General features: G+C 40.2%; 1 protein-coding gene across 6 annotated transcripts in view; it reads right to left on the bottom strand.

The window, feature by feature from the left end:
- Window positions 1-13885, bottom strand: part of ST3GAL6 (ST3 beta-galactoside alpha-2,3-sialyltransferase 6) — a 125550-nt gene that overhangs the window by 7150 nt on the left and 104515 nt on the right. For all 6 annotated transcript variants that reach the window (XM_068973850.1, XM_068973841.1, XM_068973882.1 and 3 more), the window contains 3 exons: window positions 7512-7607; window positions 4104-4290; window positions 3858-3995 (listed from right to left, as the gene is read on the bottom strand). In XM_068973850.1, coding sequence (XP_068829951.1) covers window positions 3858-3995; window positions 4104-4290; window positions 7512-7607 — 421 coding nt within the window. The remainder of the gene's footprint in view (window positions 1-3857; window positions 3996-4103; window positions 4291-7511; window positions 7608-13885) is intronic.

The raw sequence follows: 13885 nt of genomic DNA, 5'->3' as shown, positions 1-13885 counted from the left end.
TGTTTCCAAAGCCTGTTTGGGTGATCCATCTTACAGCGTCTTCTGAGCATTTCATCGAGACAAAAAAAGTTCAACCTTCATCATGCCCCAAGGCTCAAGTGCCAAGTTAATATCCTAACTCTATAAAGTGCTGGTTGAAATCTTAGAAAGTCTTTCAAGTAAAACCTAACTGCCGTACTAGTCCAGAAGACAACTATTAGATGAAGGCTTGAGGAAAAGGATGCTGCCGCCTTGTTTAGAAAACACATCAAGTCCGGCAACTTGTGGAAAAAGCCAAGCCTGAGAATATTAAATCCATGTATGAAATGTAAGAACCACTTAATTCACCGACAGATAGAATCATGCTAAAAGGCTTCAAATCATTTAGCCAGAAAATAGTTCTGTCTCATAATGCTGATAATTCAGCTCTAGGGAAAGATGGCTTTAACTGAGTAACTTCAATAACAAACTGCCAAGGTGAGGATCTGACTAGAAAATGAAGATTCCAGATGTATATACATAGTAAAGTCACACTCAGTTTTGTTTTTAAATTGATAAATTTAAATTTTGACTAAAACCAAGCATCCCCTTCACATGTACATATATCCTAAAAAGTACTATCATAGATGTTTGGCCAAAGGGTCTTGGCATTCTAAGCTTTAATTCTTGTAGGGTAGCCTTCAAAAGCGAAAACAAAATATATCTTGTGTTTTTTTTTTAACACAAAAATTCAAGGAGATTTTCTTTTGATTAAATGTTTCCTACAGATCCCATGGAAATTACATATGATTAATTATGGTTTCAAGAAAAATCAGAGCAGCATAATAAAATCAAGTAAACTCCAGGAAGCAAATTTGTCTGAAAGCCTAACAGCCTTTTACCTAAGTTTTTCTTTACCCCTTGCACTACCCCTACCACAGCTTCTCCATCTGCTGTGAAAGGAAGTTAATGGTTGGGTTAAAAACCTAGGAGTCATCCCACCTCACTGATGCCATCACATTTCAAGTTCTCGCTTTCCTTTCTTCATACCTTAGAGTTTTCCATTCACCATTATAGTCATTCCCTTACGTAGGCCTTCAGTTTCCTTTGGCACCCATCTCCCACAGAACCTATATTGTTCCTGACAGAATCTTAACCCTGGTTGAGGTCAGAGAAAACAGCATACTTGACTGGTCACAGATTACATTTATGACCACCTCAAGTGGGCATTCAGTCATGTCCAACAATCCAGTTATACTCCCCTAGTAAACTCCCATTTCTACTCTGCAAGATGACAATCTCATACCTTTCTATCCAACACCTCTACCTTCCTTCCTACTTTAAACTGCCAGTTTAATCCTCATTTTTCTTAGCAAACAGAATCAATCAGACAAGAGCTACATCATCTTCCCAATTCCAAACCTACCTTTGTCTTTACCCATATTTTCAGTGTTCACTCCTAGGTGGATGAGCTGCCCCTGTTTCTACCTAGAGCCAGCCTCTCCACTCATGCACTCCATTTTACCCCATCTTTTTTCTCAACAATTTTGCTTCTACAAGTATCCCCTTTGTCTCATCATCAATATTTCCCTCTAATGAACCATCCCTTCAGCATACAAACATATCTATCTAAAAACCCATCACAACAACAACAACCCTTCCTGAACCTATGCCTTCCAGCCTTTCCTCTGCTTTCTTTTCCAGCAAAACCCCATTGAAGATTTGCCTCCACTCACTCATGTCCCACGTTCTTTCTCTTTCACCCAGTTCAATCGGGCTTTCTTCCTCTTCCTATACTTGTCCCCATCAGTGTGACCTCTGTGTCTCCAGGATGGCATCTGATGCAGTTGACCTATGAAATACAGCTGTGTCCCTCACTTGGCTTCTCTGACACTGCCCTAGTGGAATTTCAGTGCACTTATAACTAGTTCTAGTACCATCTCTAAGTAAGACCAGAGGCTTCCTGTGCTTCCTGTGCACTACCTAAAGCAAAAATCAAGGGATAAATCTGATCTTACCTCACTTAGGAAAGTAAAAGTTGAAAATTCACAAAATATACATTCAGAAGCTGTCCTTTCCCTCAAAATTAGCAAGACAGGACTTAATATTTATGCTTTTTTGACTTCGGAAATCCACTTCCAGGTGTCTTTCCTACAGAAATCACACAAGTGTGCAGAAAATCCCTATAAACACATGCATTTCTACATTACCTATAGAGGAAAAAAAAAAAAAAGCTGGCTAGAAAACGAAAGGTCTGTAAATAGGGGAAGAGTTAGAGAAGAGAAACAGCAGAACAATATAGTATAATCACAAATTACACTCAACAAAAAAAGTGCTTGTGTTTGTAACTGCACAGACAAAAGTTGATGCAAACAATAAAAGCTGGAGAGGATGTAGAGAAAAGGGAACCTTCCTACCTTTGGTGGGAATGCAAATTGATACAGCTACTGTGGAGAAGGAGTATGCAGATTACTTAAAAAACTAAGAACAGAACTACCATATAACCCAGCAATCTCACTCCTGGGTGTATACCCGGAGAAAACCATAGTTCAAAAAGATACATGCACCTCAATGCTCATTGCAGCACTATTTAAAATATTCGGGACATGGAAGCAGCCTAGACGTCCACTGACAGAAATGGATCAAGACAATGTGGTACACATACACAGTGGAATATCACTCAGCTGTAGAAAGGAATGAAATACTGCCCTTTGCAGACATGGATGGGCCTAGAGACTGTCATACCGACGGAAGTCAGAAAGAACAATATTGCAGACATGGATGGGCCTAGAGACTCTCATACCGACGGAAGTCAGAAAGAACAATATTGCTTGTATGTGGACTCCGGGAAAATGGTATAGATGAGCTTACATAGAAATAGAGACACAGATAAAGTTACAGATGCCAAGGAGAGAGGAGGGATGGGATGAATTGAGAGATCGGGGTTGACACGTATACTCTAGTGGCACTGTGTATAGCAGAGATAACTAATGAGAACCTACTGTACGGCACAGGGAACTCTGCTCAGTGCTCTCTGGTGACCGAAACGAGAAGGAAGTCTAAGAAAGGGATGTAGGTATACGTATAAGTGATTCACTTTGCTGTACAGCAGAAACTAACACAACGTTATAAAATAACTATACTCCAATAAAATTAACTTTTAAAGAAGTATTTGTGTTTGTGAATGCACAGACAAGAGTCTAGAAGGATATAAAAAATGCAAAAGAGCTTGGGAGATAATCTGAATTATACAGAGAAAAAAAGGATGATTTCCTTTTTAAAAAAATATTCCTTTGTAAAAGCTGTTTAAGCATGTAATATTTCAGAATTTTTTTATTGTGCTAATGAAAAGGAACAAAATACAAGTTTATTTCTTTGGATTTTCCCCAAATACAAAAAGGAAAGCCTCCTTTCAGCTGAGATATCACATTACACATTTACTCAAGCTTCAAATGAAAAATACAGCCTGTCACTGTATGGATCTAAACTACCTTTTTCATAGGGAATGTAGACAAACACGGCTACAACAGTCAAAGTCAATGAGATTCCTTGTAATCAAAAAGAATTAAAGAATCCTGCTGTCTGCACACAGCCTGCCCATCAGCGCTACACACCCCCTCCCCCTTCCCTCATCAATACTCTCCTCCCTGCAGACCAGTGAAGAGGAGGCGAAGAGAGATGGGGCAGGAAAAACACTACACTTAAAAGGTGGTTTTCCTTGCAACCTGAACAACATACAGATAAAATCCACAGATAACCTAATCTCACTAACTCAGATGTGGCCCTCAGAAGTCACATCATGTGTCGTGGTTCTCACCCAGGTTCTAAGACTCCCAGAGACCCTCTATTCCACCCCAGTAATGTCTTTAGTTTGAAACTATGTGAAGGAAAATACATACCTCATTTTTGGGAAACGCTTTCGGGAAATGAAGCAGTTCGTATGCTGCCATTCTGGTGATGTAAGGATCTAATATTCTGATTTGATAAGGTTTATAGATCAGATTTAAGGCTGGTTCCTTCCAAAAACCATTAGGATTCTGAAATAAAGTAAGAATATAGAAAATACAATTTGTCGTTGTCTTTTTAAAAAATATATTAAAACAAACTGAAGGAAACCAGAAGACAGATCGATTTTGCCAACTTACTATTTTGCCACCTGTCAACAATTCCAACAGCCACTTTAAATCAAGTGGCTTAAAAGCAGTGAGAATCACCGTAGTATTAGGGTCACTGTGATTAGGATCTGAAAAAACAGATTCTGGATAAAAAAGTCGGAAGGTAGTCCTTCTCCCAACTTCCTCTTCATGTCCTAAAACAGGACCGTTATTCATTCTGTGGGTAGTAAACACACAAGACATGTAGACCAAGAGCAGTCAGGGTCATTTCCATCACAGTTCTCCAATTTCAGAGCCAGACAAACATCGTCTGACGAGCCACGTAGCTGGGCTCTAAAGCCACGTGGCAATCCATCAAGTCTTTCACAGCCAAGGAAATAACTCCCCTTCCTGAAACAGCTGCTTGATCAAAGGCAGAAACATTCATTTGTGTTTGAAAATTAACTGTGGGGCCATCAATAGTTCATTCTTGCCTCCAGAAAAGCTGAAGACAAAATGAAACAGATGGGAACATAAAACCCCAGAATACTCAGAACAGACCTTGGAGGACATCTCAATAAAACCCCTTGTGTTTGTAGATAAAGGCCCTGATGTCCATAAGATAAAGTTACTTGCCCAAGGTTATACCATCATGGAGCACATGGATGTGTGCCTAAGTGACTGACAGGCAAGAGTCCCAGTTAAGGTGATTTGAAGACCCATCAAAACTGATGTGCTCTGAAGTAAAGGAACAACAAAACTGCTCTATTTATACCTAAGCATAACCAATAGTAACTGTTGCTGGGATGAACGAAAGAACCACAAATGATCCAGTGCTGGATTTGCGATGCTTAAAATAAGGCGAGGTTAGACATGCACTATTTATGCACACACCATGAAGGTGTGCTAGGAAAAGGAATGCTTTGTTGCCAAAATAGTGTCCCCTAGGAGACAAATACTGTTTGACCCTATGGCACTATGTAATATAAAGCAGCCTTAATAATACCTGAAATGACTTTCATAATGTCTTGCCAGTGGCATTTTCCCACAAGGGCCTGGTGTGGTTCTAGGCAACCAGATTTTACACAATTACAAAGAAATCTGTGAGTGCTTGAACATTGTTTTGTGGATAAATCTTCACAGCTTCCTCAAAATGGATAACCACCAGAAAATTAGGTGACCATACTATGCAGAAACCATACTATGCTTGGCAATTTGTAATCCAGCAAAATGCCCAAGCACTGCCAGGTCATCCTAATGCATTGCCCAGCAGGAAGTTTTCTCACTCTTCAGAAGACTGTTCATGGCCATTCCCAACAAATACACACTTAATGACCTGACTTCAACCTTTACTACAAGAAAACAGAGACGGAAATGTTCTCACTACCCCACCAGTAGGTTTATGGGACTCTCTGTAGCTGTAACCACAACCCCCACTTTCCCTGCCACTGCAGAGATAACCACGCTGTGCTCTGAGCCCCATGCCCTCTCTCGTTACCATGCCAATCTCTTTATTCATTTCCATCAGTTTACTAATGTTTTAGAATCTCCTATCTATAAAAGGAAACGCAACAGAAAATCTCCTTTAGGAGTCCGGAATTATCTCCAGTGACCATCTTATGTCTCAACCCCACAGTGAAATTTCTCCAAAGAGTTTTTTATAGTAGTTTACTCATTTCTCTGCTTTCTCACCTGTCATTCCCTCAAACCGCTCCACTTGGGCTTCTGCCCGGCACCACACCTCCAAGTCTGCTGTCAAGAGCATCAGTGAGCTTCAACTTGCCAGTCCAATGTGAACTCTGTCCTTAACTTACAGGACCTCTCACCAGCATTTGTCATGGTTGAAACCTCCCTGTGTTAAAACACTGTGCTGCCTTGGTGTTTATGATCACCTTTTCCTGACTTTCTTCCGACCTCAGTGGCAGATCCTCTCCAGCTCCTTTACTCCTTTCACAACCTTTACGTTTTGAGTACTTCAAAGCTCAGTCCTGAGCCCTCTTTGTCTGCTCCTGGGAAATCTCACCCAGTCCATGGTTTAAATACAACTTATAAGATTTAACCTCTTTATCTAACTGCCTACTTGATGTATATACTATAAATCTAATAAGCATCTCAAACATGGTAGGTTCATACCAAAATCTTGATTCTCCCCTAAACCTGTTCCTACCCTAGTCTTCCCCAACTCAATGAATGGTACCACTATCCAGCTAGTCTATTAAGCTGAAAACCTGGAAGTATCCTACATTCCTTTATTCCCATCTCTGCTCACATCTAATAAAAAGCAAATCCTGATAACTGTAACTCTAATACATGCCTCAGTCTAGTCCCTTATCTCTGTCCCCACCATGAAAATCCTATTGCAAGCCACCATTCTCTATCCAAATGCAGCAACCTAACTGGTCTTTTCATTTCCACCTTTGTCCTTCATGTTTTATTGTCCATGCCACCACCAGGGTATTTTAAAGACAAAACCAGGGCTTCCTTGGTGTCCAGTGGTTAAGAATCCGCCTGCCAATGCAGTGGACATGGGTTTGATCCCTGCTCTGGGAAGATCCCACATGCCCTGAGGCAACTAAGCCCATGTGTCCCAACTGCTGAACCTGCACACTTTAGAGCCTGTGCTCCACAACAAGAGAAGCCATCTCAATGAGAAATCCATGCAGCACAACCAGAGTAGCCCCTGCTCACTGCAACTAGAAAAAGCCTGCGTGTAGCAACAAGGACCCAGTGCAGTCATAAATAAATACAATTTTTTTAAAAAAAGACATAACCAGATAGAGTTGCATTCTTGCTGAATGGTTTTCAAAACTTTTCTGTTATACTTAAAACACGAGCCCAAATCCGAGTTGACAAAATCTACAAAGCCCACTCCTTAACTACATTTTCAGCTGCCGATTGCACCCCTCTCCCCAGTCTGCTGCCCTCCAACCTCACTGGTTTTCTATTTGCTGCTCTCAAACCCAGCAACATACCTTCCAGTACCTTCAGTCAACATTTTCTCTGCCTGTATTGCTCTTCCCTGGTCTTCATATGGCCAGTATTGTGTGGTCACTTAGGTCTAGTTTAAGATGTCTCTGCCTCAGCATTGCCATCCATTCAAAAACAGCCATTCATTCATTCTTGATGATTTAACTGTTTTGATTGTTTACATGACATTTATTATATTTCTTTTCTTAATTACTGTTTTCTTCTTCCCACAGGGAGGAAAAACATTATTCTTATTCACTGCAATAGCCCCCTGGGGCTAGAACTGTGCCCAGAATGTTCAGAGGATTTCATAAATATATGCTAAATGAATGACCTGAAATCTAAGTCTACTCTAGCCAACAACTTGAGTAATATGTAATGTACTTAAACATACTAAAGCAACTCTACTTCCTTTTAAAAATGGTCATACTAAAGCAGGAAACTATGTTCTTTGAAAACAGTTCCATGTTAGCAAATAGAAAACATATTTACCTTATTATTACATCATAGGAGTCAATTTTTTCTCCTAATGTCTTATTCTTCAAAATTCCTCCATTACCAACCACCACACACTTCTTACACGGCACACTGTTGAACAAATAGACAAGTGAGAGATTGAGACATCTTTTACAAAACTGGCTGATTCCAACAATCTGTTCATACTTTGAGGAACCCAGGAAAAGAACCAATTGTAACTCCCAGGTCTAGGGATATAGTAAGACTCAAGAAATCATGTTCCAGAGGAACTATATCATTGTTAGCAACTATTAATGCTTATCAGTTCATATACATCCCTTCATTATGCTTCTCATAACCACCCATGGAGATAAGCAAGCCTGATATTTCCATTTTACAGAAGAAAAGATATTTAAAAAATGTTTAGGTAACATTTCAAAGTCATACTCCAAAGAGGTAAAACTAGGATTGAGTCCAGGCCTCTGGACTACAAAGATACCCCTCAACATAAGAGTCTCCATGTTAATATTGATACAAGTGTGTTCTATATTAGATGTGTATGTATTTTCCATTAGTGTTACCCATTCCCCTGAGATTTCAGCTTTGAATTATGGCTATGCATTATAAGTGTGGAGACAGACAGTATAGAACCTGGTGGGCAAAGTGCAGCTTCTTTGTACCTGCTCATGCTCATTTCAATTCCCCAAACAGGTACTGGTCCTTAAAGCTTAGCCAGTATACAAATGAAGAGTTTACTCTGTATTCCTGCCAAAGAGCTTTAAAATAGGACATGAGGTGGAACTTCCTGTTGCTGGCCAGAATCAGCCTCAGCCAGTGGATTATGTACGGTTCAGCTCTCAGCCAACAGGACCTGGCCTTCAACATAATAAAAGCCATATATGACAAACCCACAGCAAACATCATTCTCAATGGTAGAAAGAAAAAACTGAAAGCACTTCCTCTAGGATCAGGAACAAGACAAGAATGTCCACACAAAGCTATTAGTATAGCTTTGGAAGTCCTAGCCACAGAAATCAGAGAAGAAAAAGAAATAAAAGGAATGTAAATTGAAAAACTATGTAAATAGTAAAATTATCACTGCTTGTAGATGACATGATACTAAGAAAATCATAAAGATGCTACCAAAAAACTACTAGAGCTCATTAATGAATTTGATCAAGTTGAAAGATACAAAATTACCATGCAGAAATCTCTTGCATTTCTATACACTAACAATGAAATATCAGAAAAGAGAAATTAAGGGGAAAAAATCCCATTTATCATCACATCAAAAAGAATAAATTACCTAGGAATAAACCTACCTAAGGAAATAAAGACCAGTGCCCAGAAAACTATAAGATTCTGATGAAGGGAACCAAAGACGACACACACAGATGGACATGCCATGTTCTTGGATTGGAAGAATCAATATTGTGAAAATGACTATACTACCCAAAGTAATCTACAGATTCAATGCAGTCCTTATCAAATTACCGATAGCATTTTTCACAGAATTAGAACAAAAATTTTTTACAATTTGTATGGAAACACAAAAGACCCTAAAGAGCCAAAGCTATCTTTTTAAAAAGATATATTTCTTTTAATTGGAGGGTAATTACAATATTTTGATGGTTTTTGCCATACATCAACATGAATCAGCCATGGATATACATGTGGCCTCTATTCTGAACTCCCCTCCCACCTCCCTCCTTACCCTATCCCTCTGGGTTGTCCCAGAGCACTGGCTTTGGGTGCCCTGCTTCATGCATCAAACTTGTACTGGTCATCTATTTTATGTATGTTAATATACATGTTTCAATGTTATTCTCTCAGGTCATCCCACTCTCACCTTCTCCCATAGAGTCCAAAAGTCCATTCTTTACATCTGTGTCTCTTTTGCTGCCCTGCATGTAGGATCATCATTATCTTTCTAAATTCCTTATCTATGCATTAATATACAGTATTTGTTTTTCTCTTTCTGACTTACTTCACTCTGTATAATAGGCTCCAGTTTCATCCACCTCATTAGAACTGACTCAAATGCATTCCTTCTTACAGCTGGGTAATACTCCTTTGTGTATATGCACCACAACTTCCTTATCCACTCATCTGCCAATGGACATCTAGGTTGCTTCCATGTACCAGCTATAGCAAACAGCGCTGCAATGAACCCTGGAGTACATGTGTCTCTTTCAGTTCTGGTTTCCTCGGGGTATATGTCCAGGGGTGGGTTTGCTGGGTCATGTGGCAGTTCTATTCTCAGCTTTTTAAGGAATCTCCACACTGTTTTCCATAGTAGCTGTACCAGTTTGCATTCCCACCAACAGTGTAAGAATGTTCCCTTTTCTCCATGTCCTCTCCAGCATTTATTGCTTGTAGACTTTTTGATGAAGGCCATTCCAACCAGGATGAGATGATAACACACTGTGGTTTTGATTTGCATTTCTCTAATAATGAGTGATGTTGAGCATCTTTTCATGTGTTTTTCATGTGGAGGTTGATTACTCCAGTTTCATTCTTTTTTCTCAAGATAGCCAAAGCAATATTGAGAAAGAAAAATAAGAGCTGCAGAAATCAGGCTCCCTAAGTTCAGACTATACTAAAAAGCTACAGTAACCAAAAAACCAAAACAGTATGGTATTGGCACAAAAACAGAAATATAGGCCAATGAAACAGTATAGAAGGCCCAGAGATAAATCCACGCACCTATAGTCAGCTAATCTATCACAAAGAAGAAATAAGCGGTATAGAGAAAACAGGACAGCTACACATAAAATAATGAAATTAGAACATTTCCTAACACCATACATAAAAATAAACTCAAAATGGATTAAAGACCTAACTTTAAGACCCAGTACTATAAAATTTTTAGAGGAAAACAAAGGCAAAGCACCCTTTGACATAAATCACAGCAATATCTTTTTTGATCCACCTCCTAAAGTAATGAAAACAAAAACAAACAAACGGGACCTAATTAAAATTAAAACTTTCTGTGCAGCAAAGCAACCATGAAGAAAACAAAAAGACAAGGATTAATCTCCAAAATATACAAACAGTTCATGAAGCCCAATATCAAAAAACCAACCAACAACAACAACAAAAAAGACCCAAACAATGGGCAAAAGACTTAAATAGACATTTCTCCAAAGAAGACATAGAGAGGGCAAACAGGCCCATGAGACGATACTAAACATCACTAATTATTAGCGAAAGGATCAGAGCTACAGTGAGGTATCACCTCACACCAGCCACAATGGCCAGCATCAAAATATCTGCAAACAATGAATGCTGGAGAGATATGGACAAAAGGGAATCCTCTTACTCTGTTGGTGGGAATGTAAACTGATGGAGAACAGTATGGAGGTTTCCTAAAAAACTAAAAATAGAGCTACTGTTATCATTCAGCAACCCCACTTTTGGCCATATATCTGGAGAAAACCATAATTTGAAAAGATACATGCACCCCAATGTTCACTGCAGCACTGTTTACAATAGCCAGGATATGGAAGCAACTTAAATGTCCATCAACAGCAAAATGGATAAAGACAATATGCTGCATATATACAGTGGAATTTTAGTCAACCAAAAAAAAAAAAAAGAAAGAATTCCATTTGTGGCAACATGGATGGACCTAGAGATTGTCTACTGAGTGAAGTAAGTCAGTGTAAGACAAATATCAGATGATAGCACTCACATATGGAATGTAAAGAAATGGTACAAATGAACCTATTTACAAAACAGAAATAGAGGCATAGATGTAGAAAATAAACTATTGACAGAAGGGGGAAATACTGGGAGCAAGAGAGTCAGACATGACTTAGAGGCTGAACAGCAACAACGTGTAAGCAATAAGGGCCTACCACACAGCACGGGGAAGTCTACTCAGCACTCTTTACTGACCTATATGGGAACAGAATCTAAAAACAGAGGGTATGTGTAGAACTGATTCACTCTGCTGAACACCTGAAACTAACAGCATTGTAAATCAACCACACTCCAATAAAAACTAACTGAAAACAAACCGACAAACAAAAAAAAAACATGGCCTGGCCCATCGGGCTCCAAGCTCTCACCACCACTCGGCTAGGCCTGGAGAAATGACAAAAGATAATGTCCTTCTCCTCCCAGGGACAAAACTTCAGAGGGTAAGGCTGTTGAGACTGTCCTTGCAGGGCCCTCATGACATGGAAATATGAGGAAAAAACTGTTTCTCGAAGCACCATGAAATCAGCAGACCAGATGAACTCCGGATCCTAAGGGCTTCAGGAAACTAATAGTAGCAAAGCTGCATAAACGCTGTAGAATTCTTAAACATAGAGAACACAGCAGTACAGGAACTACCGAAAGGAGCCAGGCATTGGCCCTGTTGGGTTAAGAGGAGACAAGATACACATTCCTATACATGTAAATGTACCTTTTTAACTGAGAATTTGTTTGGTTCATCTACTTATATTTGATGGTTTTACACCTTCAACTTTCTAGAGATGTTTCTTTTTGAAATCTGCTTGCCTTCAACTATTAAAATAACATTTCTAGTTGCTCTAACATACAAGTTTGACATATCCCCCAATCCCAGGAAACCACTCTGTGCACAGTGCTCTGCAGCCAGGTGGCCTGGAGAAGATGGGATTGCTCCGTGGTCAACCCCGTCCTCTCTGGGTCTGCGGCCATCCTCCCTGGCAGATCAAGCCCATGAGGGCTCCATGGCAGGGAGCAGCTCCTACACACACAGCTTGCATGGCTTTTCCTTCCGTAACCTCAGGGCCAGTAACGCAAGTGAGATGCTGAAACTCCAGACACTGGCTTCACCTCCCCTTCAGAACACTAAGCAAGGCTGGGCACCAGGGAGGGAGTGGCTAGGAATGGACAGGATGGGAATAACCGCTCCATTCCTATGAGGTCACCTGTGTGGAGGTGAAGGAGGAATTTCTAAAATGTATGGCATCTAGACTAACCCTCTTTTCTTCAAAGAAGGCTGCAGGCCACTCCCCTCCCCAGTCATTTCTTCTAGCCAATCTTCTCAGCCTCTTTCCACTTGGGAAAAATGGAAAGAAATCGTATGGACACTGTCTCACCCAAGAGAACTCCAGTTCCAAAGACGCTTTATACTGCCAAGGTCACACATTTTAGAAATATCACTGTTTTCTTCTCTGTTGGCTTTGCAGAGGGCAGGTGGAATGGGGGAAGGTCCTTCACCATGGGAAAAGTTTACTGATGTCTTTAAAAGCAAACCTTATCAATGGAATTTTCCTTTTCCTTCCGGCAAGGGATAAGGCAAAGATCCACACTTTTTTTTTTTTTTTGGAATATCATATCATGTATAACACTAGAAACTTCATTAGGGATGTGCCTAAGACTACTCTTTGGTAATAACATCTTCTCTGCAGCGGAGACTCACAATGCCCCCGTGACACTAGGAAATGCACAATGGAACAGGTACAGTCTGAACCACACACCTTGTTACTCACTGCTTCCCTCTCTCCCCAGAAGGTAACCTCATGTTATCAAAGGAGTGATTCACCCTATCCATGGCTTCATCCTCTGGCCTGGGCTCCTGGCCTCCCTTGTTTCCATGGCATGAATCAATAATTTTCAGTGACCTTTGGGTGACTCTCTTTACTTTACGTTATTTAATTAACACAGGCTTCCCAGGCTGTGCAAGTAGTTAAAAAATCCACCTGCCAATGCAGGAGATGCAAGAGATGGTGGGTCAGTCCCTGGGTCGGGAAGATTCTGGAGGAGGAAATGGCAATCCACTCCAGTACTCTTGCCTGGAGAATCCCATGGCCCGAGGAGCCCGGCAGGCTGCAGTCCTTGGGGCTGCAGAGTCGGACACGACTGGGCACACCATGCACAAACAGCTGCAGTGAACTGTGAGTCCCTAAAGGGCAAGAACAGCATCATTTATATTTCTGCATCCTCTAATCTGAAATTTCCTGATTCACAAGTTGTACATTTCAGAAACTGCTTTGGTTGTCACTTTAAGCGTGACTTTGTATCTGGAGAAACAGATATCTGTTCTTCCTTCCTCTATCCTGGAAACAGAGAAATCCATATGCCTCCAAATTGCTTACCCAGAAAACAAAATAATTCCGGACTGCTTGAACTTGTTAATGAAAAACCTAGAAAACTGCTGAGATAATAATGGTAAGAGCTTACACTTCCTGTAGGTAAAAGACATATTTCTCAATCAGTCAGGCAAATCCAGAAAAGTTACTAAATTATGCAGTGAAACATCAGCCATCAATGTAGGGGAAGTAAATCTGAACTGTCCACTTCCCGTGATCTATGATCTGTCTTTTCTGAATGCTTTACGATCTTCATTTGTCCCTTCAGCAGCATCATATACATTAAAATGTATCATTCCATCTTCAATGTAACAATCTTTGGCAGATCCCACATGTCATATT

The sequence above is a fragment of the Capricornis sumatraensis genome, chromosome 1 (assembly GCF_032405125.1).
Source record: "Capricornis sumatraensis isolate serow.1 chromosome 1, serow.2, whole genome shotgun sequence".
NCBI lineage: Eukaryota > Metazoa > Chordata > Mammalia > Artiodactyla > Bovidae > Capricornis > Capricornis sumatraensis.
This window is presented reverse-complemented; position numbering and strand designations above follow the sequence as displayed.